This window comes from Pteronotus mesoamericanus, unplaced genomic scaffold (genome assembly GCF_021234165.1).
Source record: "Pteronotus mesoamericanus isolate MK-2021 breed Mesoamerican mustached bat unplaced genomic scaffold, CSHL_Meso_final contig_25, whole genome shotgun sequence".
Taxonomy (NCBI): Eukaryota; Metazoa; Chordata; class Mammalia; order Chiroptera; family Mormoopidae; genus Pteronotus; species Pteronotus mesoamericanus.
In genome coordinates this window covers 17,044,710-17,070,943 of record NW_026555105.1, presented here as the reverse complement: position 1 = coordinate 17,070,943, position 26,234 = coordinate 17,044,710, and the positions used below count along the sequence as shown (strand labels likewise).

Here is a 26,234-nt window from a genome sequence, read left to right as displayed (position 1 = left end):
AGTTAGCCAGGATCTCAGGCATCAAAAATCAGTTGCTCTTTTCCTGATGCTACCATCAGCTAACTAACCTTGGGTAAGTCACTGGCCTTCTCTAGGCCTACGTTTATCCATTTGCACAATGAGATTGTATGGAAGGTGTCTTAGGTGTGCTTCAGGCTCTAACAATCAAAGGTTCCATGTAACATCAGCTACTTTCCCTTCTGACAGTGGCAGTTATTTTATTGAAAGAGGAAGAGGAAGAGTCCTGGCCCATCCATGGATCTTTATTTTCCCCACAGTTAACAGAGAGAGGGCAGGAGACCCCTCCCATTTTACGAAGTTGGGGTGGTGGTTGAGGGGGTTTGGTAAATGATTTGTTGGAGCTTTGAAGGGAAGAGGAGGCTTGATGAGGCTGACTAGCATTGTCCTGCCTGCCTCTCCCCAGCCAGTTCTGGGGATGGACGTGTTGACCTTTTGGCGGTAGATTGGTCCCTTCTTATAGAGGGAAAGTGTGATGCGTTCTTCAGGTGCCTGATATTTCATGTTAACTCTTCTTGCTCCAATTGAAACACAGGGTTCAGAGCATTGGGTATTTATAGAAAGGAAGTACACTAGGCCAGAAGAACTCAGTCTTCGAAAAGTGGCCGCCACGCAGCAGGAAGAAAGTGAGGCAGGCCTCGCGGATATCCTTGCTGATGGCAGACTCTCCAAAGTGGACATCCTGGTGGACAAGTTCAGAGTTGAAGTGGCCACAGAGGAAGTGGTGGGAGCCAGAAGAGCAAACACCCAGCAAAAAGGGAAAATGATCGCAAGCCCCGAAGACTTTGAGTCCATGTGGGAGGAAGGTCCCTGGGTCAGGGACGGCCCAGAGGGAGCTTCTCCGGCTGCAGGCTGCACGCTGGCAGAAAAGCTCCTTGGGGGCTCCCAGCTCAGGGTAGGCACCGGGGAGGTAACCATCAGGAAGCGCCAGGTCTCAGGTCAGCTGGAGGGCCACGTGGAGCTAAGGAAGGAGCTGGAGGAGTTCCAAACTAGTGGAAGACCCACTGTCCCGGGGACTGAGCCAGCTGAGGCGGATGTCCCCTCTCCAACCTCTGACAAGGAAGGACTTCAGTCATTTCTGCTGGACCCAGGCCATGCGGAAGCCAGAGCCGACTCCAGTGATGAAACTGACACCTCCTTCGCAGAGAGGAGCTTCTATTTCAACTATGGAGAGGAAGATGTTGAAGACCAAACCCTCCCTCCGCTGCTGGAGGAGAGAGAAGAGTATCTGGAAGCCCCTCCTGGAGGCGGGACCGGGCAGAAGCTCTTGGAGGAGCTTCCAGACAGCTCTGAGCCGAATTCCTCAGACCAGTGGGGTTCTCCTTCAGCTTCCAGAAGGGGCAAAGATGAAGCATGGGAAGCCCACACAGCTTTCTTGGAGGGAGGGGCAGGGCCCCCCAGGGGCCACGGACAACCAGATCGCCTGGAGGCCTTTGACAAGCAGCACGGTACTGGTACTGGATCTTTTCCAGAGCAGATGTTTGCTGAGAACTGGGAGAAAGCTGGGCAGGGGGTAGAAGCAAAGTTCCCCCACCCAGCATCCACCATCACTGCAGAGGAAGAGGCCCCCAGGAGTCAAGAGTTGATGGGAAAGGCTGAGAAAAGTCCCCCAGCAAGATGGAAGAACCACTCGTCTCACAGAGGAGGGGGTGTGTGCCCAGAGCTCCCAGCCTGCGCCCTTCCATGGAAGCCAGCCAAAGCGGGCGGAGGCAACTTCTTGCCCAAAGACAGGGGACCAGGTCACACCCAAACAAGAGAACCCACGATGGAGGACAGCAAGGTTCATATGCCTTTTCTTCAGATGGAAGTGATCAACCCTTTCCCAACCTCTCCTGGTCCCTTTCAGGCTCAGGCACCTCCTGAGGCAGCTTCTCTGAACCCAGCCTCTCCTGGGTCAGGGGAGCCTTTGGAACTTGGGGGTCCCTTTGGAGAACAGTACCCTGTGTTTCTCAAAGAAAGCCCAGAGCCCAAGGACCGAGTAGAGCCTGTTTTGACTCTGCACAGAGGTGAGCGCAAGGCACCTCCGGTTGCCAGCAGAAAGCCCAGGCGTGTCCTTGAGGGAGTTGAAAAGGCTGCACCCCTGGGATTGGGGTTCCCTTCAGGGAAGCCAAAGATGACTCCTTTCCAGGCTGTGGGCCAAGAGGACTCCCTGGAAGATATTAGCAAGACCTCAGTGGCCAATAAAATTTGGATCTTTGAGAGCCATGGAGCTGAAAGTCGTCGAGTGAGTCAGGGCGAAACACGGGCCCTTCCACAGGAGCTGCCTTCGGAGGCCTCCCTAGGGCAGGCGGAGCAACAGTGGAATCAACTTTTAGACCTGGGCTTCGTCCAAGTCCAGCCCCTGGGGGACCTCGCTGGCCCCAAAGCCACTCGGTCCGCAGTGACGTCACCCACAACCAGACACTTCAGGGAGGGTGTTTCTACCGCATCCCACCAGGAAGGATTCATGGAACTCGAGCTCATGTCCCCTGATTTGGGCTGTGAAACTACGCTGAAGGAAGCTACTGGGGGAGCTGGCCACGTGAGCCCCCACCCCCACCGCTGTCCCCAGCCCAGGGAGCAGACCGCATGCTGCGTAGCTTTTTAGAAGCATGTTTCAGTGGCCCCTCATCATTAGTGCGATGGGAGGCTGCTTGTCCGTCCCTGTGAGTTCTTTTCCCTAAATGGGCCTGAGCGTAGTGCAAGCAGAATGCAAGGTTCATCTGCTTGGCCCATGTGAACTTAACCACAAAAACCCTCGAGGGCCACACAGACCCAGCAGAGAAGGTGGTTCCACTGCCAGCAAACTACGCTCTTGCTTTGCCTTGCTGCCCCTACTTGCTGGGTTCCTACCTGTTTGCTTGGCTTGGCCAACGACCTTCCTTCATTCCTTTCCCTCCCCTGGTTCTCCTGCCTTGGGGAAGCTGATAGTCCAGAGGTTTCCATCCTTCACTGGTGGTTCCCTCTCGGTCCCAGTGCCAAGTGCCTTTCCGCCTCCTTAAGTCTAACTGTCCTCTCTAATCCAGAACAAATCCGGAGACGCCATCAGGGAAGAGAAGCATGTCACCACTTTAGCAGCAAACCCCCCTGGGAAAGGGGGGCGCCTGAGACTCGCCAGCCCCTCAGGCCCTCAGGTCTCTGCAGCCCCTCAGTGCCCTGATGACCCACCTGGTCACCCTCGCCTGTCCAGGGCGCATCGCTGCCTTAAATTCCCACCTGCTCTGGCAGTGCTTCCTGCAGCAGCTGGACTGTGGCTTGTCTGAATGTGCCCTCACACCTCTCAACCTCCCAGAAACTGGCTAAATGGATGCTTGTTAAGCAAGTGAATCTCTTTGTGCACTGAGTCTCTAGAACCTGAAGCCATGTACTTTAAAAATATTTTGTGGGTGTTCGATTGGTCTTAAAAAGGAGTGTCATAAAGCAGCCCCAAATGTTTGTGTGGTGTTTAATCCCTAACAGTCCAGTTGAGAGGTATGTATGTCAGACAAGAGTTGCTGGTTCCCTTCCAGCATTTCCTTGGCCTGCTGTTGTCAATTACACTGATGGGACCAGAACCTCCACTTCACGGCCTGCCCGCTGGCCCACTCATGGAGCACAGGGTGGAAGCGATGTGGCACCCAGCTCCCAGGAATCACCCCATATTGCTCTTCCTCAAGATGATGCTGACCCCTCCCATGGAGACTCAGTGGAATTGACAAACCATGCTGGCTTCCTTTGTTCCTGAAAGCTCTTGGCTCTAGCCTCTCTGCCTCCCCTGCCTGGGTTTCCTGATCCCTGGGTCTCCCTCCTTGGTTTCTGTCTCTCAGTGCCAGCCCGTGTGGATGGGCCTGGGACCTGGGCTCCTGTCCCTGCCTTGTGTACAATGCCGCTTCTGATAAGCTCCCAGATCCAAACGTTGGATGGAGCCTCCTGTCCAGGAACCAACTGGCAGGATGTTTGCTTTGTACTTGCTTTGCCACCATCAGGAGACCTTGGAAAGCAGCGTCCCCACTCTTGAGAAGTTTGGGGTTTTTTTTTTAAGCTTATTATGACATCAAGGAACCTCTCCCAGGGTGTTTTTTTGTTTCATGACCTGCTCTTCCATTTGGGACACCGACATGGCCCCAAGATTTCTTCTGTCATTCACCATCTTGATTTCTCTTTTTTTTTTCTCTTTCTCTCCCTCTCACTCCACACCCCTGTTCCTTTGATTTTTATCTGGCCGTAGAGAGCAGGGCTGAGGGAGGGCTCGGAGGAGAAAGTCAAACCGCCTCGTCCCAGGGCCCCAGAGAGTGACACAGGAGATGAGGACCAGGACCAGGAGAGGGACGCGGTGTTCCTGAAGGACAACCACCTGGCCATTGAGCGTAAGTGCTCCAGCATCACGGTCAGCTCCACATCCAGCCTGGAGGCTGAGGTCGACTTCACGGTCATCGGTGACTACCATGGCAGCGCCTTCGAAGACTTCTCCCGCAGTCTGCCTGAGCTCGACCGAGACAAGAGCGACTCGGAAACAGAGGGCCTGGTGTTCTCCCGGGATCTCAGCAAGAGGGGCCCCAGCCAGGATGACGAGTCTGGGGGCATGGAGGACAGCCCTGACCGAGGGGCCTGCTCCACCCCGGAGATGCCCCAGTTTGAGGTACAGTGGAGCATCATCGAGACTGGGCCCAGCAAGCACTGCATGTTCAGAGGGCCCCGGGCCACCTGTGAGAAGACTGAGTCGCCAGCCTGCAGCCCAGAGTCCCTCAGCCTGAAGCTGTGTCCCGTGTTGCATGACTGCCCCTTCACAGAACAGCATGGTTCTGTGCTCGCATGTTTGCCATCTCAGTTTGCCCCTAACGCGCACTCCTTGGCATTTTAACCCTGTGACCCCATCGTTTGCCTGAGGTCAAGCCGTGAGCGGCTGTCAGGTCTACTCGACTCCTCCTCTCCCTGCCCGCGTTGCATGGCACTGCAGAGAGCATGTGCTTGTGGACGACCCACAGGCGCCCCCGCGGCCTGGTCTGAAAGTCGGATGGTTTCTCCTGATCCTGGCCGGCTCCTCTTCCTGGGGCCTGGGCTTCCTGGGGAAGGGGCAGAAGCCTAAATCCACCTGGCCCTGGGGTAGCAGTGCAAACTCCTAGAGAAGAGGAAACATCGCCACTGAGGGGGGCACAAGGGGAAACTGTGTCTGGGCCTCTCTGTTTGGTGTCCTTCCTTCAGGGGATCTTTGTTCATGTTATTCCTTTGCTCTCATCTCTTCCAGCCCCAGCCTACCTCCCACTACACTCCCCTCCCCGCTCTTCCAGGCATTGAAACAGGAGCTCATTCACTCATGCTGTACCCTCTGCGTAGAAAGTTTTTCCTCCCTTTCTGTGCCTTGCAAGTGTGTCATATTCCAGGTCAGAGTTCAGATGTCACTTCCCTCGCAAATGCTTCCCTGGCCACCTTGACCAGAAGTAGTGTCCCCTCCCCAGCCCCCTTTCTCAGTAATGCTTCTGTGCCTGGTGGTGTCCCAAGTAGGTGAGTGGCTGACAGGCCTGCTCTCCTACCAGGTGGCAGCTCCTGGAAGCCTGCACATAGCAGGCACTAATAGGCAATTGACTGAATGAACAGCTAGATCTCTGGGTTGCGACCATCTCTAAGAATCCTCTCACAACCCTCCCAGGCAGATGACGAGCTAGCTTTCATTCGTTCATTCATTCAGTTCGCATATGTTAATACCTGCTGTGTGGATAGCCATGAACTAGCCCGATGGAGGACTCAGAAGAAAGTGATCATTTAACTTAGGACTTCTAGAGCAGAGGTTGTAAACTGGCGGCTCGGGCCAGGTCTGGCTAGCAGCTGTGCTTTCTTTCACCTTGATTTAAAAATCAGGACATTGAATATAAAATCCAGGAATTTTTTCATATCATTAAAAAATGGTATGAAAACTTTTTATATCGTTAAAAAAATCAGATGACTCGAGCACTCAGAAGCCATGGCCACAGTTGGCCAAGCCCGGGTGGGACCCCATGTGCTTTCCAGTTCACCCCAGGCCTCAGCAAGCCCACTTGACTTGTTTATACCTCCCGTGTGACCCCTGTGGGTCTCCAGGGGTGTGACTTCTGCTCTTGAACAAGTGAAACGAGGTAGTAGCATAACCATTGAAGTCATTCAAGATTCAGTGACATTATATATATCGGGAAAATACTTAGCATGGGGTCTGGCCCAGAGCATATTAATTGAATAATAGATGTTCTCTTTTTAAATTTTTTTAAATTGAGGTGGGGGGATAGGGGGAGAGAGAGTGCGTGAGAAACATTGATTTGTTGTTCCACTCATTTATGCAGTCATTGGTTGTTTCTTGTATATGCTCTGACCAGGGATCTAACCTGCAACCTTGGCATAGACGCTCTGACCAAGTTAGCTACCTGGCCAGAGCCAGTAGATGTTCTCTAAATGGTAGCCTGAAAAATAGCATATAGCCAGCACAAGGTTGTGTGGTGGCAGGGTCTGTGGTGGGCCTACCTGGGTGCTGCTGGTGGGTCAGGCTCTCCTCTTGGGATGGTTTTCTGCAACATCACACCATGCCTCTTTTGCCCTGGCCTGTGTACCCTTCTGCAGTCTTGGCCAGCTGCAGGGGTGGGAGGTACCCTGCTAACCCTACACCACAGTTGCCCATGAGCAGGAGTCATGCCGGGGATTTGAGTTATGGAGTGTCCTTCCTCATCTCCCTACAGCCTGTGAAAACGGAAACCATGACCGTCAGCAGCCTGGCCATCAGGAAGAAGATTGAGCCTGAGGCCGTGCTGCAGACCAGAGTCACCGCTGTAGACACCCAGGTAAGCTGGGCCTTTCAACACACCTTGAACACAGGTATGAGGCATTTGAGGGGGATCCCCACCATGAACAAGCCCCTCCCTCGGCCAGCCCTTGCCACCTTGGCTCCCCAAGAGGCCCCATTTTAACCCTGATGCTCTTGAGAGTGTGTCCTTCTTGAGCTCTGGGAGTGGGCGGTAGGAATGTGTTCCTGTCCTGGGCAGACTACGTTCTTCATGCCTCCATTTCTGTGTCCGTTAAGCAGGGATGATCATGTATCTCCTGTCCTCCTGGGAGTATGATAAGGCCCAGTGGCTAGTGGAATAGGATTGTGACCCTTTTTTTTTTTTTTTTAAGAGAAGATGTGAGGCCCCAAGCCAGCTTTGGTCACAGCAGTTCACTTTGGGTCATTTTATTTTTTATGCTCTGGGGCTCCACATCAAATTGGCAAAATAAACAAACTGGGGGTAAAAAAGAGACCCCAAATCATTTGTCTTAGTGAGATGAAACACACTGTGGGCCCTGGAGAAGAACGTATGAATGGACACAGGTGGTTCCTAAGATCCTTTTGTGATTTTTAAACTTTGGAAATTGAGATTGTGGGTCTCAGTCCTTTCTGGTCAGAAGAGCTGCTATGCTGGGCTTCTTGCCCTGGAGACTAGTCTTTGTCTCAAAACTAAAGTAAGATGCAAACCAACACAACGTGGGCACCTCTATCCTTTCCGAAACTTTCGCCTCTCACTTTGTGACATGCACAGGGGTTTATGAGGCTGCTAGTGCTGCAGTCAGGACCCTCGCGCTCTGATGAGCTGAGTGACCTTGGACAGCATGTTCCCTCTCTGGCCTATTTTGTTTTAATAACGTGTGTTTTGTTTTCATACAGAGAATTACAGAGAAAACTAAAGATGGCCCCAAATTCCATAACTCACTAATCCTTACTGACATCAACACAACAAAATGCTCATAATTATGAAATTCAAACAGAGTCACATGAACTTCTTGTGATTCCTCCCAGGAAAATATTTATGTGTATACCAACATATGTACTTACATCTCTAGGTGTTTAAAATTTTTTACAGAAAAGAGATCATTCTCTTTTATACCTTAACTTTTAAATAATTTTCTTGGAGATGAATTCTTGCTGGTATACGCGGACCCACCTTGCTCTTCCTAGTCCCACTCAGGAGTGGACCCGCATTTTCCATGCAGCCTCCCATCAGTGGACCCGTGCTTGTTTCTCTTTTGCAGTGTGGCAGTGACCTTCCTTGACTCTACTCGGCAGAGTTCAAAGTTTATGTCCAAAGGGTGAATTCCTAGCAATGGAATCACCAGGTCAAGGAATTCATGCATTGAAATTTGGATAGAATTGGTCGAATCGCTTGGGATTATTTTTCCTTTGTCAGTCACATAAGATGATTGAAATGAATCAGGGGCCCTGTGAGGCCCGTCTGAAACTCATCTGTATGTGGACAGCCCCGTGCCCCCAGCGGACTGTTCACTCACACAGCCCGTCGCCTTGTAACTGGGAATGCCACCAGCCCTGGTGACAGATGCTGCAGGAGTAGCTGGCATTCTCTCTCTGTGCGTCTTTCTCTGATGACCCCTTCCTCTGACTGTAGGTTGATGGGACTGCCCTAGGAATGAAGGAGTTCATAACAACTACTCCCTCCATCACCACGGAGACCATATCAACCACCATGGTAAGTAGGGCCCAGGGGACTTCCCTCTCTGACCAGCCTCTTGCCCTAGAAACAGCTAGATAACAAGCTAACACCACCAGCTGCAGGAAGTCCTTATCTGCCCTTCCTGCATCAGGCCTGGGACATACAATCAAATTGTCTGGCACCATGGTTGCCACAAGACTCAGCCTTCCAGACTGAATAATGTGGGGGGTGGAATCCCTGGGTCTCTGTCGCCCACACCATCCCAGCCACGGCAGGGGTGGAGGGAGGACGGTGCTCTTTGAGTGCTGGCCATGATGGAGGCTTGTGCCTGGAAGTCCTTTGAGAGGGCCCATCCTCCTGGCCGCTTGCACATTCGCTCGTGTCTCTGGCCACTTCCTTGCCTTGGTCAGTAGATGGCGTGCAGTGAACCTAAATTGAAAGCCCAGGATTTCAGACCATCTCCCTAGGGACCCTGTGGTTCTGCTACTGATTTGCTATGTGACCCATGAAGGGGGGTCCTTGGCCTCAGGTGTCCTCATCTGTAAAGTGGGAATAACCCCTATCCTGCCTGGTTCACAGGTTCTTGAGACAGCGCAGTAACATCAGACCCTTTTATGATACCACAGAACAAGTAGCATTGAGCACCCAGGCTTTGGGGCCAGGCAGTCATCTCACTGGTCTTCACAGAATTGTGAGGTGGATGCTCTTTTTTTCTTCACCTTTTACAGATGAGGAGACTGGAGATCAGAGAGGTAAAGTGACTCACCCCAGGTCACACGAGCAGCAAGTGGTAGAGCCAGGTCAGACCCAGGCATTCTGACCCCGGAAGCCCTGCCATTGACCTCAACCACTCTGCTCTGTTCCCTCATCCAGACCTTTGGGAACACTGGCCACCTGGGGCTGGGACTGGGGCTGGGGCTGCGGCTGCGGCTGCGGCTGCGCAGGTATCATTGCCTAGGCCAGATCTGTCTTCAGCTGTTGGGAGGTTGTTTTCAAATGGTTTCTTTTGCCAAACCCTGACACATACATAGAAAGAGAATTGCATTAATTTAGACTGCCCTGCAGTAGATTTTTGAGTAAACAAAGATTTTAAGATAAATAAACCCAAACCAGTTACCGGCTCGCAGGCTTCCCTCGCTGGTCACTCAGTTCCTCCTTTCCCCTCAACGCTCCACCACGCGGCATCGGGGTGCTCACAGGGCCAAATTTAAATCATGCTGTGGCAAGTAGGCAGTTGCATCATTCATTTCCTCATCCATCCATCCATCCATCCATTCCTTTGTTCCAAACACATTTATTAACCTCTCTATCTGTCCAGTATGGGGAGACAGAGTTGAAGGAAACATAACGCCTGCTGGGATTCATTTGTCCAAACAGTAGTCATGGGCACATTTGATGTGCTGTGCCCCTGTGTTTAGGTGCTAGGCACACCGTGGTGAACAAGGCCCAGCTCTCCCACTTTCTGGCTGGATGACCTTGGGCAAGTTACCTGAATCTCTGCAAACCTCAGTTTCCACTTCTGTAAAGTGGGGTGAAGAGTATAATAGCACACCCCTCAAAGGGTTGATGTGAAGATGAGCTAAGGTTTATCTACAGAGTCCTTTGGTCTGTAACGTGAGCAGCTGTTTTTTCCTGCCTTCTTGGAACAGTGTCATAATGCTTTCCCAGGGAGCACAGAGAGGAGAGGTGTGGGTGACACCATAGGAGCCAGGGGAGGCTTTATCTAGGCCGTGACATCTGAGCTATGCTTGAGGGATAAATGAAGGTGTAATCGCAGGAGAAGGCACTACAGGCAGTGGGAACAGCAGGTGCAAAGGCAAGGATGTGAAGGAGCCTAGCAGCGAAGCGAGATGTCAAGTGTGTGGGGGAGGAGCTGGGGGAGAAGAGGCTGGACACGAAGGCTGGGCCGGGGCCTGAAGGGCCTCCAATGGCACTTACAAAGTTCAAGCTTCATTCTGGACTCTACAATGGAGAATCACTTGGATTTTTAAAGTAGGGGCATGATATCATCAAAGTAAGTGTTTCTGTGTTTTAGAAAGATTATTCTTGCAACCTGTGCAGAACATGATTGGAGCCAAAATTCCTTCCCTTGGGCCATGGGTTCCTTTTATTTTTCCTCCTTCCCTCTTTTCCTCCCTCCCTCCTTCCCCCCTGCCTCCCTCCCTCCCTCCTTCCTTCCTTCAGCAAATATTTACTGAACACCCACGCTGTGTGAAGTACTGCGCCAGGCACTGTGAATCCAGCACCGAAGGAGACAGTATCCCTGAGCCTATTAAGAGAGACCGGAAGAGAAGGCAGGGAACCAATTTAGGGGCTGGTGCAGGGCCAGAGTGTGAGGAGGTGGATGCCAAGAAGAGGGACGCCCAGAGAAGGGAAGTATAGGATTTGGTCATTGATAGAATGAGCAGGTGACAGGAGGAAAGGTGGGCTGGTGACGCTGCTCAGTAGCTCCGCTGTTCTTAGTGTGCTCCTGGGAACCTATGAGAAAGGTCACCTCTGGCGCAGCACCCCAACTGATTGAGTCAGAAATCAGCTGGGGTTAGGCCCAGCCATCTGTGCTTTCACAGCCCTCCCGGTGGCGACACCCCTCGAGTCTGAGAGGCGCGTGTTGGGAGCGGGAGGAGGCAGCGAATTCCGTTTTGGATCTGATGCGTTTGTGGGGCAAGTGAGACATTTCCAAGGGAAAATGTCTAGCACACAACTTGTTTTAAAAGTCTAGGGTTGAAGAAAGATCTGGGTTATAGAAAAAGGGATAGGGGACAGTGGACATGATGAGGAAGCATTGAGTGGCTGAGGGGGTCTAGAGAGAGGTTGGACAGTGAGGAGGAGAGCCCTGAGTACATGGGAAGAGCAGAGATGGGTCCAGAGAAGAGATGGTGATATTGCCCTGGTGGGGACAGGAGCTGCTCCTCCTTGAGGCAGGAAAGAGCACAATCTGAGATACAGGAGAGGCAGGTGCAGCAGGTTGTTTTAAACGACCTCTGTCCTCATTAGTGGCCTGTTTTGGGTGTCAAGGTTGGGATGAGGCTTTGCCACCAGCAGAAAAGGCGTGGGAGAATGGCCTGAAGTGACAGAGTAGGACTCAAAGTGGCTAATGGCTGTTTCCCAAAGAGGAAGGGAAGCATCGAACCCAGAAGACTGTCCTTTCAAGGCCTGCTGCTAATGCCACATTTTGTGACTGTATCTGAGGAAGTCGCTTGTGGATGGAGTGCCAGGTGACCAGGCAGGCTCATGGCAGAGGGAGGGCCTCTGTCCTCACTCAGCATCTGGCAGGCAGAGGGCCAGGTCTATGCCATGCAAGGACTGGGACCAGGTTCAGCCCTCTGGGCCGCTGCAGAATGGATGCAGCCCTGGGCCTCTGGGCAGACAAGGCTGAGCCCGAGATGGTGCGGAAGGTGGGAGGTAGAGGTAGGCAGCCAGGCTGCTTGCCAGATGTGGGCCAGTAAATCTGAGGCCAGTACCAGGAATGTTTAGCAGAGTCCAGTGTAGGACCAGGAGACCTGTCTCAGGGGTAGGCGTTCTGAGGACAGAGTGGTGTTTTGTGGAAGGAGTGTGCTGGACTAGGAGTCTGACGAACGTGGATCTAAATCCAGGCTCTCTCACTAATTTGCTGGGGGACTTGAACAAGCCACTTAACATTCTTTGGGCCTCCAGTTTCTCAGCTGTAAGACAAGAATGTTAAAATGGTTTGTTCTGAGGATTAAATGAGCTAATGCATCCTTAGGATAATATCTAGTACATAGCAAGAACTCAGAAAACAGTAATTATTATGATGTTATTAATAGCTATTTATCCTATAGATTTCCATTTGCAAAGCCCTTTCTCCTTTGTTAGCAACAGAACATCTCTTGGGGGAGTGAGGCAGGGGTTCCGTTTTTTTAAAAAAAATTAATACTTTAGTTTTTAGAGCAGTTTTTAGATTCACAGCAAAATTAAGAGGAAAGTACAGAAACTGTCCATATGCCCACTGCTCCTACTCTAGTAAAGTTTCCCCCATTATCAACATCGCCCACCAGAGCGGGATATTTGTCACCCCTGATGAACCTACATTGCAGGGGTCCCTTTTTACAGGTGCATTCATGAGGCCCGTAGAGGGGAAGTGGCTCTGCCCCAAGTCACGTGGCTAGAATGTGGCGGGGCCAGGATGAGAACCTGAGTGTCTCAATTCTTTTGTTAGTATTTCTAGAGAGCAGTACCATGTCTTGTTCACCACCGTGTCCCTCACGCCAGGCACTCCGTACACGTTTGCTGAATGAATGACGTCTAAGTGTGTGAATGGGCGAATGAGTGAGTGAGTGCGTGCGTGATGAGTGAGAGGAGGCTGAACTGAATGAGGCCTTGGGCTCTCTGCTTCTAATGTCACTATTCAACCTACGGCCGTGAGAGCTACATGGCCACGTGCTCTGGCCATCCTGGGGGCCCACCCACCTGAGACTTGGCCATCTGAGCACTGTTGTTTCCCCAGGAGAACAGTCTCAAGTCCGGGAAGGGGGCAGCTGCCATGATCCCAGGCCCACAGACGGTGGCCACGGAAATCCGTTCTCTTTCTCCGGTAAGTGGGCAGGGCCAGCTCAGGCTAGGGGACTCCACACCGAGAACATGGACCTGGGTCCACAGGTGGCCCACAGCAAGTGCAGTGTAGAGCCCAAAGGACTGCCCTTGCAAGTGCAGCACCGGGAAGCTATCATTTTCAGAGGCCCACAGGGCTCCCTGGTGCCCACCAAAGTCTCGTCCATTGCCCCATTCCTCCCTGACACACCCCCAAGGAGGGTATTGGCAATGTGGGGGAGGCCATTGGCTCCGCCCTTCGGTGGTACCTGTGCTGTGATGTGGCTCTTTTGTATCTTCTCTCCTTACTGACCAGGAGGAGCAATGGGCTGGGAGTCCCTAGGCTTGGATTCTGGACCCGGCTCTGTCGGTGGCTGTCCTGTGAGCCCAAGTCTATCCCTGTGAGGTCTCTTGCAACTCCTGTAGTCTCTCAATCTGCCATTCTCATCAGCTAGCCCCAGAGAGAATAGAGTGGGGGATTGAGAGGGAGCTCTGTTTCCACCTTGGATCCCTCTGTCCATTCTTCTAAGATGCCAGGATTCTTAAATTCTAGGGTCTTAGAATTCTGGGTCTTGTTAGAATGCTAGACCCATAAGATTCTCAAAGCCTGGAATCTCAGGTTCTTAGAGATTCCAGGCTTTGAGAATCTTATGGGTCTAGCATTCTGAAGATTCCAGTATCCCTGAATTCTTAGATTCAATGGTTCCGAGCACCTTGGCTTCCAAACTTCACCTTCGGGGACCCTTCACCTTGTCCCTTGGTTTACCCCACCCCTCCCCCACCCTGCAGAGTCCAGCATCCTCACCTGACCCCAGGGTGGGGGGTGGTTATATTCTGCAGATCATCGGGAAAGATGTCCTCACCAGCACCTACGGCGCCACCGCGGAAACCCTCTCCACCTCCACCACCACCCATGTAACCAAAGTGAGTAGCAGCAGGGTGCCATATGCTCGGCCTGGGGAACACTGCGGTGTTCTCAGGTTCTGGAGTGCAGTGCGCTTTGTTCTGAGTTATGGTTTGCCCTGGGTATGGCCCTGCTCTTCCACACTGACTGCCAGGCTTAAGGGGTGAGAACGGCTCCTTGGGAGCAATTGCGAACCATAGCATTTGCATCTTACAGACCTTAAGTGCTGGAGGGATGTAGAGGGAGGCGATATAAGGAAGGCTCAAAGAGTGAGGAAGGATCTTATGGAAAAAGTGAGTGAGGTTTGCGCTGGGTCTTGGAAAAGCAGGTAGGACCTGTGAGGGAGAAGAAGATGAGGCAGAAATGGCAGAAAACGTTTGCTTATTTGTCCATTAAGCAGATTTCACTCTGTGCGAGGGGCTGTTGGAGGAGCTGTAAGCAATGCGCGTTGTGGGAACCAGGAGCAGTGGTCTCTGCCAGCCAGAAGCAGCATGTAGGGATGTGACTGTGGGAAACGAGGCTGAACTGGGGCCAGGAGGAGGGGCAGCATAGAGACAAGTAAGACAAATTCTGGGACAGATGTGCCAGTGGGGGGCCCAAGTCTGAGAACCACTGGAAAGCTGTCCATGTTTCTTAACTGAGGAGTAAGCCGGTGAGAAGGGGTTTAAGGAGAGGAGATTAGATCCACCAGGATGTGCAGGTAGATGGGAGAAAGCAGAAAGCGCGTTGTGGCGAGACTAGGGATGGAGGGCCTGGACCAGGGTGGGAGTCAGAGCGGAGGAAGGAAGAGGAGAAGCCAGGAAGAGAGGCATTCCTGATGCATCAGCCGTGACCCAGCCAGTGAAGACAGGGCTGAGGACAGGCGGGCATGGCCACCCCTGAGCGGCCAGACAGACGGCAGGAGGGGTCCTAGGCCCCAGACGGGGGCCTGAAGGAGAGAGGCCAGGGAGCCAGGATGAGTTCCAGGTTCTACTGAGCCATCCAAAGAAGTCTTATAGGTGGCACTAGCCCTTTATACACTGTCCCAGCCCTGCCCCGCCCTGTGGAGGACCCAGCACCTCTGTATCGTCCCCAGAAAGCACCCACTTTCACCAAAAGCATTAGTGAGCAATACTGACTTCACCAAAAGCTTGACAGGAAGGTTTTCCGTCACATACCCAACCGAATACAACTCAGAAAACTCTTTTCCCTGTAGTACCCCCTGGCCCTGCCAACTGGGAGCCCCCCTTCCTTCTGTCCACTCCTGACGCCAACTGGACCACCCTCAGCCACCACCCCCCTGGACTATGCCACGCGAGGAGGTCCTGCCCCATTTCTACTCCTAAACATACACCCAAACCTCCCCCTTCAGAAGCAGTGCTGGTTACCACTGTCATCGACAAACTTTCTCTTGTACTATTGTTTAAAGTCATTTAAGGCAGAACCTTGTCACCATTCACATTTCATTCATGCGTTCATTCAACAAATCTGCATTTAGCACCTGCCCTGGTCAGACAGGACAGGGGAGGGGGGGACGAGGGGATACAGAGGTGAAAAAAAGACAGCCCCTGTCCCCAAGAGCGCCAGCCTAGTGGACAAGACCACGTGCCATATTTAAGGTTGGCAAAGGGCAGAGAGGGCTAGAACCGTGAGAGATACAAATTTGGTGTTCAGGGAGTACCAAGGCAGGGAGGTGGAAGGATGGCCAACAAAGCTAGGGAGGGCATATTTGATCTGGGCCGGAAGACCTAGAAGGGGACAGTTTGGTATATGGGGGAGTGGTGACCACCAGGCAAGATCTGCAATCTGAAGTCCCAAAACCAGAAGAGGAAAATCTGAAGGAGCCAGATTTTTCTGGCTGAGAGAAGGTGACTGCTCGTTCCAGTCATGCCCTTGAGGGATACTTTGGATAGGTTCCCCTGTCACAGCTGCTGGTCTGGAAGGACCCAAGGCTGACTGTGCCCCCCTCTCCCCCTGCAGACTGTGAAAGGAGGTTTTTCTGAGACAAGGATCGAGAAGCGAATCATTATTACTGGAGACGAAGATGTTGATCAAGACCAGGTATGAGAATAAAGAACGCCATATTGGTTACCCATGGATGGGTGCCCTTGTGGGCTAAGAAGATGTTCACTTCCTGCCAATCCTGTCTGGACGAGGGGCCCCCAAGGAAGGGGTATTGAATGGGAACCAAAGGAACCAGGACACCCAAGCTCCAGTGTCTTTAACTCTGACCACTGCCCTTCCCTGGGCCTCCATTTTCCCAGTTGTGCACTAAGCAGCTTGTTGGTCTCCGTGGTCTCTCTCGTATTTGATATTCTGTGGTGCCTCACGTTGCTGTTTTTTTCCACCAGGCCCTGGCTTTGGCCATCAAGGAGGCCAAACTTCAGCATCCTGACATGCTGGTAACCAAAGCTGTCGTATACAGAGAAACAGACCCATCCCCGGAGGAGAGGGACAAGAAGCCACAGGTAAGGCTCATGAGGATCAGCAGCCATGACAGGGATGAGGGTCACTTCCATCTGAGACCCCATCCTGTGGCTTGGTCCCTTGGTTCTTTGGGGTTTCAGGCCCTAGACCCAGAAAAGTAAATCAGGAGTGGTAAGAAAAGGGGAAACAGGATTGTCGGTGGTTACTGAGACAGGGCAGACGGAGGTACGCACAACCTCCTTGGCCATTGCCTATGAGCTGGAAGTCAGAAAAAGTCCTGCCAGGCCCAGTGCCACACTGCTGCCCCAGGGTCACTGGATGTTACTAAGGGAAAATGTGGGGGCCAGAGCCCTTGAGTCCATCTGTCCTGCTAGGTGGCAAACCCTTGACTTCTCCGGCACCTGGGGCCAGAACCTTAGGAGCCCCAATAATTTTCTGTTTCCAATGGGCCATCAATACCTTGGTGGGTAAGAGGAATGAGACGGCGCTGCAGCAGATGGGGCTTTCCTTCACTTATTTGGAAATGAACTGAAATTCTTCAGACCTACAAGACAAAATCTCACAGACATTGAGTTGTACGAAGACCCAAAAGATACATCTGTTGGAGTCCATTCATAGGAAGTTCAAAAATTGGCAAAAGTAATCAATGATGATAAAGTCCGAACACTGGCTGCATCTGGGAGGTGGGATTGACAGTACAGAATCACCGGGGAGCCTCTGGGGGCTGGAAAGGCCAGCGCCGTGAGGTGGGTGCGTTGCCTGGGTTTATGCATACCAGGGTGGGCGGAAGCAGGTTTACGGTTGTAATACAAATAAATAATGCAATACTTAATTCATAAATAATTCAAGAATAAACTCTTTTGCATACTCACAACAAAACCTCCTTTTGCCCCTGCCCCGTATGTAACAATTTGTTAAGCTCTACACTTAGATTTTTGCACTTGACACATGTCACATGGTATACCACAATGAAAAAACATCCATTTCAAAAACCCTCACACATAGCAGGTCTCCTTTTGCTCTCTTTCCTGATAATAAAACCAGTGCCTTCTAGAAAGAGCCAAGAATGTTTCTTTCTCTTCCCTTGATTACCTCCCCCCTTGTGTTAGAAGAAAAAGCATGGAAACATTTTCCCGCCACGTTGAAAGGCTGCCAGAACCCTGATCTAGACTATGCTGTTCAACAGAACTTTCTGCAGTGATGGAAATGGTCGGTCTGTGCTATGCAGCGTGGGGGCTGCAAGCTACACACAGCTATTGAGCACTTGAAAACAGCCAGTCTGAAATGAGGTGTGCTTTAAGAGTAAAATACATGCAGGATTTTGAAGACTTAATAGTAAAAAAAAATAATGTAAAATATCTCAATAATTTTTATACTGATTACCAGTTGAAATGATAATGTTTGGATATGGCAGGTTAAGTGAAATATATTATTAAAATTAATTTCTCCTGTTGCTTTTTACTACTTTTAATAAAAATTTAGAATATTAATTTAGAAAATAAAATTTTCCATTTATCAAGAGGATTTTAGAAGAATAGAAAATTTAGAAAATGTCTAGAAAATCTATCATCTAGAAAATTTTAAATTCCACATGTGGCTCGCATTCTATCAGACAGCGCGGGTCCCGAAGTGTGTGCTCGTCACAGATGAGCCTACCTTCCAGCTTTCCTCAGCCTTTATGCAAGTGACTGTCACTTCTGTCTCCTCAGTGGTCCCGTTAATCTTGCTTTTTGTCCCCCAGACCTCAGAGTGGAGGAGTGTAGGTCACTTGCCAAGCAGGTACTGACCTGGTAGTGCTGCTACCTGGGGAATACAGGTACTAGACAACTATAGCCATAAATGCTGATTTAGAAGCGCTGGGACAGGACCTGGGAATCTTCACTTACACCTTGGTCCTGAGGAAGTCCATGTGCAGGCAGGTGTAGGAGCCACTGAGGTGCAGAACTCTGTGCTGGGAATCCAGGGACCCGGCTCCAGTCCCAGCCATCCCACCGACTGGGTGTGTGGGCACTGGCCAGTTTCTTCCCTTGTGGAGACTCTTTCTGCATCTGCAAGATGAAGAGGTAGGGCAGGCCGCCTTCCAGGGACAGCCCTCTAGCTTTTTATTTGCTTTCCTAGAGAGTCTGCCATGTGTTTTCCTGGAATGCCCATCCTCATTCCCTGTCTCACTCGTCCTCGTCTTTCCTGGGTTACTCCCAGCCCGCCCACCAGGCTCCTGCCTTCCCATTCCCCCGGCCATCCAGAGTCCTGTCCCAGGTGCCACATCCTGCCCACCCACCACGAGGCAGCCTTTCACACCTGCCCACCTCACCCCTCCCTTGGCTGTCTCGCTCCCCCTCCGCACCCCTCTCTCAGTGCTTTCTTTGATGCCATTGCCCCCCACACCACCATGCACCCTTTCTTTTTTGGATCCTTCTGTAAGGGTTGCCTTGTTTATGTTGCCCTGGCGAGCTAGACGCCTCTCCTTGCCGTTTCCACCCACAGGCTTTGTCATTTGTTATCACCAAGGAGCCGCCTCTGACTCTTAGTATAGTCACACTCACTACTTCAGGGGGAAAGGTCTGCTGTGAATTACAAAACTTTTTGAAGTGCTTGAAAGGCATTGGTTGAATCAGTGGATGCGTCCTGTACCCCAAGGAAGAGCTCTGTTCTACAGCAGACCTGGATTCAAATCACAGCTCTGCCCATTATTAGTGGCATGACTTTGAGCGAGTTATTTTACCACCTCAGCCATGTTTCCTCATCAGCTGAGTGGCGATGACAGTCACAGTAGTAACAGTTGCTATCACTTACAAGTGCTTGCGCTGTTCAGGTACAAGGCTTCGCCCTCAACGTGAGTACTGTTATCTGGTCATTCGTTTCACACATGAAGACACTGAGACTCTGAGACATTAGGTGACTTGCTCACAGTCATGGATCTGGGAGAACATCATGGATTGATTAGAGGATCAAACCTCATCAGTTAGACTCCAAATCCACTCTATGGTCTTAACCTCCTCACCACACTGACTTGTCATAGAATCTATCTCACAGGCTTACTGAGGTCATAAATATGCAGTAGTTAGCACAGTGCCTGGCGCATAGTAAGTACTCAATAAAAGTTATGACTATTACTACTGTTAAAGTAGGCTAACAAAATACTGTTCATTCGGACTCTTCTGCAATAAACTAAGAAGGATAAATTATAGTACTATATTCTTTTGATGTCCCTGGTACTTCTGGAGTATCTGTGGGCTTTTGAAGATGTCTCATGTGCCCAGAGTCCTGTTTACACCTTATTGACTGATGAGCACACTTAAAGTGCAGCCTGCCATTGTAAGACAAAAGTCTTCAGAAAGTAACAGAATTGAGCAGAAAGAACACACCCAGGCTTCGGGGCCAGAAACGCCTTGCTAGCAGTGTGCCCAGGTGGCCCTCCCTGGGCCTGGGCTTCCTCATCTACAAAATGGAGTTAATCTCTAAAGCAGAGCCCTATAATAATTAAACAACATCTGTGACCATAGACTGGCTGGCTTAAGCAACACACATTTATTTCTCACAGTTATAGGAGCTGGGAAGTTCAAGATCAAGGTGTCAGCCAGTTTAGTTCCTAGCAAGAGCCCACTTCCTGGTTTCCCCACAGCTGTCTTCTCTATGTGTCCTCTCATGACCGAGAGCAGAGAAAGATAACCTCCCACACGTCTCTTCTTACAAGGGCACTGATTTCATTTATGAGGACTCCATCGTTATGACCTAAGGCCCCACCTCCAAATACCATCACCTGGAGGGTTAGGGCTTCAACATGTGAATTTGCAGGGGCAACTGAAACATTTGGTCCACAGCAGTGACACACCAGGGCCATGTCTCACAGACAGAAGGTGCTTGACAAGGTGAACCTGCTTCCTTGTCCCTTGAGGTTATGCCACATTTAGAGGTGAGGAGAGTCCTGAGTAAGTCAGACCTTAAACTTCCACCACCAGCCAGGCGCACGGGGCCCTGTTGCCACGTGGGGTTCCATCTTCCTGGTATTCATCTGCTCTCCCTGAGTCCTCCAGTAACGTCTTTCTCTGCTTCATTCACCTCAGTCTTCTTTCTGGGAATTCTTCCTCCTTGAAGTTCTTGCCGTGAGTGTGGGAAGCACCCTTATATCGCACATTTCCTTTTTTTCGGCAACCTCGCAGGCCAGATGTGTGGCCTCTGCTCCCTTATCTCCCAGTGGCCTGCCTCCTGTCTCCCGAACCTGGCCAGGAAGGGGGTGGCACTTACCCAGCTTCCTAGGACTTTCTTACCTTCAAATTTTTAATTAAATGGGGGAAAAATAACTGACCTGTTCCAAAGCAGGAGCCTTTGGTTCTAACAAACTTACTAAGTCACTGAACCTGGGCCTGCTTTTCCATCTCGGGAAATGAGCCGGGAAGAACCTCATTTATATGACTTTACTAGCACTTGACCACATGTGAGTGAGGAAAAGGCAAGAATGACCCACCACCTGTTACATAGTTCTGGGTAGTTGCTATGTGCTGGGCATAGAGTCAGGTACTGGAAAGAGCGATAAGTAAAAGGCAGCCTTTGCTCTCAAGGAGATCAGAATAGTATGTGGTTACGTTAACAACAATAGTAGTAACAAGAACAGGCAGTATTTGTTTAGCACTTACTGTATGCCGATCCTTGTTTTGGATCCTCATAACTGCATGAGGGAGGACCCATCTTACACAGGACGCAGCTGAGGTCTAAACGAGGTTAAGAAACTCGCCCAGAGCTAGTAGGCTGTAGAGTGGGATTTGAACTCAGGAGTCAGGGCTGCAGAGCCCACGCCCTTCACCTCTATGTTTTGGAGTCAAATCCAAACTCCAGTTTCTTGATTTAGACACTGCCCTCTGGGGTTTCAACCCCAGGACACAGCAGGCCCATCCATGGAGAACAGAAAGGAAAAACAAACAAAAGAAGAACATCTGCAGTCTCAGCTAAACATTTCTTAGAACTGAGAGATGATGGGGGAAAAAGTGAACCAACTGTGATATTAACTTCTCAGTGTTAAAGAAAACTTGGACAGATTTTCAGGCCAAAGGAAAAGATACTTCCTTCCTGGAAACAAACAAGCAAACATGCATGGGCTTTGGAGGCAGACAGCTATGCGTTCAGTTCTCAGCTGCTACTTAAAAGCTGTGTGGCCTTAGACAAGTCACTCTGCCTTCCTGGGTCATAATAAAGGACACATGGTAAAGGCTAGCTAAAAATGACCTCTTGTGTATTTAAAGATGAGTGATGAAAAGTTACTAACTTTTCTTGTCCCCCTCCTTCCTTTGTGCTCTCCCCACTCCCAACACCTCTGGCCCCAGGAATCCTGACCTCTGTGAAGAGATGCTGGCGTTTCTGGTCCAACCCAAGCCAGAGAAGCGTTAAGAAGGGGCCTTCGTTCTGGATTCTCCGACTCAACACCGATGTCCCAGCTGCGACGTACTGTCACTGATGAGAGACTGGGAAAGGAAAAGCATATAAATATATATATAGATATATATAGATATAGATATATATACAGGAAACACTGCGTCCTTGCACTGCTTCTGGGGGCTGGCCAATCAGTCGGCCAACAGCAACAACCAACATCTGAACACCTACATTTCCTTTGCAGACAAATTGAAGAATTGGTGGGGTTTTTCAGGGAAAAAGTTATAATGCCAATAATCCCTCGCTTTCCCCTTCGAAGCCCTGCGGAACAACCTAAGCAATCCAGACCACGATGACTGTAGAAGTGCAGTACGACCTGCACGTTACATCTAGTGGACGAACATTCCATTGGTTCTGCAGCGCCCATTGCCCACTCAAGTGCAAAGGAAAACCCTTTTGCAGCAAAGCAAGATAAGTCGCAGCAGCAAGACACACACCATCAACTGTTTTCCGAGAAAGAAAGAAAACTCGCCACTTGGAAAGGAGGAGGAGGAACACTGGATCATTACTTTATGGGTCTTGACACTGGGCTGCAAAATCCACCTCCCTTTCTTCTGCCTCCCCTCCCCCTCACAAGTCTTGTCGTCATTTCCTGTCTCAGCTCCCTCCTCCTCTCTCCCAACCCTGTACCCCTCACCATCTGTGTCCCGGTCCTGCCAAGGGCCACTGCAGATGACTCTCACTTGAAATGAGGAGAAAAAAAAAAGCAAGAACAGAAAACCAAGCCACAGGAAGGGAAGTAGACATTGTATGTTTATGGGTTCTCATTATGAAGGTGCAGCTTGTAGGAGATTTGTATGGATGTGCTTTTAAGTTATGTATATTACATATAACAGGAAACAAATATTAAAATAAACAGTGCTGGTAAGTATGAAGCTGACATTTTAAACTTATAATTATCTGACTGTGATTGATGTATCCCAAGGTTCCTAGATCTCACTGAACCGGCCCAGCCAAGGAGACCTGGACTCTGGCTGTGGGCTGCTCACAGTAGGAGATGACGGTTCAGTGTAGTAATACAGTGTGTGATATTTGTCATTGGTTGGTTGGTGGGGAGGGGAGGGGTCCCCAGATGGAGAGGCAGGGGTTTGGCAAGAAGGAAGCAACGCAGATGTAGTCCAAGATGCCTTCTCCCCTGGGCAGTAGCAACCAGGGCCTGGTCTGTGCTCAGGTGTGGGGTCTAGAGTTAGGGTTTTGCTGCAGATCCGCTGGCTCAGTCCCCCCACCTCCCTTGCCTCCGTTTTCAGTCCTCTATTTTTATTTTTATTTTTTTTGCCACATGTCTTGCCTTTCCCTGACCGAATTGTGACAGCTAACTCCCCATCCCCAGGGAGGTGACGCCCCCTAGCCATTGCAGGGGATGGTGGCTTTAATCTGGCTGTCTGAAAATCTCCAGCTCAGCCTTTCCCTTTACCACTCTTGTATTCTGTCTGAATCATTCTCTTCTTCCAGGGCCAAAGCAGCCATGCTAGAGACCGTGAACCCAGGGTGGGCCCCGATAGGTCAAAAGTGCATTCCCGAAGGCTTTGCCCACCCCAGAACAAGCTGAAGGTGAAAGGCAGTGCTGCCCAAAGTCTCCAGCCACATGTAGGACCCTGGCTTTGGAGGTCTCACCTTTATTCAGCGTCTGAGCCTGTGCCCCCGGGGTCCCAGAAATTGCCTCAAGACCGCAGACGCCCTTGAAGAAATTCCATCAAAAGCCTGGCATTGACCTCTGGCGCACGGGGGCTTTTCCAGGCTTTCCCGCCACAAGCAGCTCCCCTGAGCTCAGTAAGTCCCCTTCTGAGGGAGTGTGTCCCCACTGCACTTTAATTTCTCAGTCCCGTCTCGCCTACCCCCAGTCCTGCTTCTAAAGCAGTTGATAAATTCATTCAGCAAATATGTATTGAATACCTGCTTGTGCCAGGCACTATTCTTGGGCTGAAAGAGAGTGGGCGTGGGGGTGCATGGAGGCACCGGGGAAGGCCCCTGGGCCAACCTTACATTTCTAACTGTGGCTGGCCCTTCTGAGAACATTCCCACACTCTCTCCAGTTAGGGAACATTGCCCACGGATGCCCTCCAGTAGGCCCAGCCTTGCTTATCAGTTACCCCAAGGACATATATGCTTAGCTACTTAGTTGGTGCTGACCTGAGGCAGAACAAGAACCACAATAGTGTACCTCTGTGGACAAAAATGGGATGGAGAGAGGGCAAAGAGCCCTGAACCTGGGGACCAGGTGGCGGAGTCAGCCACATACCCCCAGAGCAGACCAAGTGGTCCGCTCCAGCTCCCCCTGAGTGTGACAGCATACTTTTCATGCACCAGGTTCTTTTCACACTCCTGGTCAAAGAAGTGCGAACCTCCTTTTTGCCCTTCTCAACCTGAAAGCTCCTACCTTTTCGGGCCGAGAACTGGACTGGCTCCACCCTCTCTGGGCCACCCAGAATTTGGCTCAGGCACCGTGTCTCTGCCAGAACTGGGTATTCTGAACATACTTCAGAGGGAGAATATTTTCTCTGGGTTCTGTATCTGCCGACAGACCCTGGGTGCGCGGCTTCATTGCAGGGATGAAGGGACCAGGCTTAGCTCATGGGACAGCCAGGGCTTGTGGAGATCTCTGTCCCGCACATGTTCTGACCTTCCTTCCTTCCTTCCATGGAGAGGCAAGCGGTGCCACCAGGGAGGAGGGGAGCTGCAAAGCTGAAATCTAGGGCACTGTTTCCTCCCCATCCTTCATAGAGCATATAGACGTTTGTCTTGTCTGTCTTCAACCTACTTTTCCTTTTTTCTTTTTTATGTTTCTCATCCTTTCTGTGCTGCCTCTCCACCCAAGAGACCATGTAGCTTAGTGGAAAATGTCCCAGAGGGCAGCCGAGAGTGCTGGGTGGCCATCCTGGCTCAGCACCATGTGACAGGGAACTAGTCCTGTGTCCTCTTTGGGGCCTCAGTTTCTGCACTTGTAAAATGATGAGGATAAACCAGATGCTCTCTGGGGGCTTTTTCTGCTCTCCCATCCCAGATTTTCATTTTACTTTGCTCTCTCGGGATCTTTTCCATCTGAGGGTACAGGAAGTGCCAGGACCTGTTTCAATTTTTGACCTTTCTGCAAGTACATTCCAAGACCGGTCTGAAACTGCATGAGCAACATCACTCTATTTTTTTTTTCTTTTTCCGAAAGCACCTTACCAAACAACTGCAATGCTGTCCTGTTCCTTTTGACTCACACCCCTCTCTCCTCTCTGGTCCCCACGCTTCCCCACCTCAGTGCTCCGTGCTGTATGCGTGTGCTCTCTGTTCTTGTATACTCAATAAAAGTGAAATAAATGTGTTTGATGCTGAACCACAAACTGCCTTGGTGTGCCTGTCTCTCCCCCCTCCCCCCCCCTGCCGCCCCCCGCTTGACTACCAGAACAAGTGGCATTGTGAGAAAGGCAAAAACTAGAGTGGAGAGATCCCAACCTAGTACAATTTCAACAAATATTTGCAGCTCTGAATATGGTCCAGGTCTTGCATTAGGCTTTGCAGCTACAACAACAAGTAAGACAAAGTCCCTGCTGTCCAGGAACTCACAGGCTAGTGGGGAAAACAGGCAAGTCAGAGACAATTCTGAGTGATCAGCACCGGAAGGACATGCACAGAAGGGGTGAGGATGGTCACTGAAGGAGATTGCCTTAAATAGGGTGGCCAGTTACCACCTCCCCGGGGAGGTTATTTTTTAGCTGAATGAAGAGATTTACTCAGGAAGGTGAAGAAGCTGGGTATGAGCATTCTAGGCAGAAGACATGGGGGAGCGTGTGGGCCCTGGGACACAGAGGGATTTGGCATGTGGAGGAACAGCATGATTCCAGCTCCGCTCCCCGACAGAAGAGCCCCTACGTCTGGGTCTCTTCCTGCAAGTCCCCTCCATGGGCGCCTCGTGCATGATGGAGACAGCGACTCCCAGCCTCAGCCTCTGCCCACCACCTTCACGTGTTATCATATCCCCATACACACCTCCTAGCTTCTTAGTGACATCACTTTTTACAAAATGGACTCTTAAAAAAAAGTTTACTTAAAAAGAAAACTATATTCTGCAAATGAAAAAACTAGTGTCACTTGGCAAAGGAGATTATCATAAAAATAAATGCAAAAAAATTAAAATTAAAGAACCATAATCCCTGTAAAATGTAAACTTGCCCCTTGGACTACCTGAAGCACATGTACCAGCACTTTCCTTTTTATTCTCCTGAGTCACCCCAGACCACCTTTTTTAAAAATATATTTAATTTTAGAGAGGGGGAAAGGAGGGAGAAGGGGAGAGAAATGTTGATGTGTGGTTGCCTCTTGCGTGCCCCTGAATGGGGACCTGGCCCACAACCCAGGCATGTGCCCTGACTAGGAATCAAACCAGCGACCTTATGGTCTGCAGGCTGGTGTTCAATCCACTAAGCTACACCAGCCAGGGCCAGACCACCTTTATTGCCCAACATCTCACAAGCGAGAACCAGTTAATAATTTGGGGCACTTTCTTTCAGACTTGCCATGAACATGTATTTTTCCAGAATTGA

General features: G+C 50.7%; 1 protein-coding gene across 16 annotated transcripts in view; it reads left to right on the top strand.

Moving 5' to 3' along the window:
• Positions 1-25,006, top strand: part of EPB41L1 (erythrocyte membrane protein band 4.1 like 1) — a 116,123-nt gene extending 91,117 nt beyond the window's left edge. For 5 of the 16 annotated variants that reach the window (XM_054573803.1, XM_054573805.1, XM_054573806.1 and 2 more), the window contains 11 exons: positions 554-2,539; positions 3,024-3,131; positions 4,205-4,615; positions 6,678-6,779; positions 8,376-8,456; positions 9,149-9,172; positions 12,886-12,972; positions 13,809-13,892; positions 15,832-15,912; positions 16,203-16,319; positions 21,597-25,006. In XM_054573803.1, coding sequence (XP_054429778.1) covers positions 554-2,539; positions 3,024-3,131; positions 4,205-4,615; positions 6,678-6,779; positions 8,376-8,456; positions 9,149-9,172; positions 12,886-12,972; positions 13,809-13,892; positions 15,832-15,912; positions 16,203-16,319; positions 21,597-21,605 — 3,090 coding nt within the window. In that variant the 3' untranslated portion in view covers positions 21,606-25,006. The remainder of the gene's footprint in view (positions 1-553; positions 2,540-3,023; positions 3,132-4,204; positions 4,616-6,677; positions 6,780-8,375; positions 8,457-9,148; positions 9,173-12,885; positions 12,973-13,808; positions 13,893-15,831; positions 15,913-16,202; positions 16,320-21,596) is intronic. The other 11 variants (XM_054573814.1, XM_054573813.1, XM_054573811.1 and 8 more) reach the window with 6 other exon arrangements.
• Positions 25,007-26,234: the final 1,228 nt, after the last annotated feature.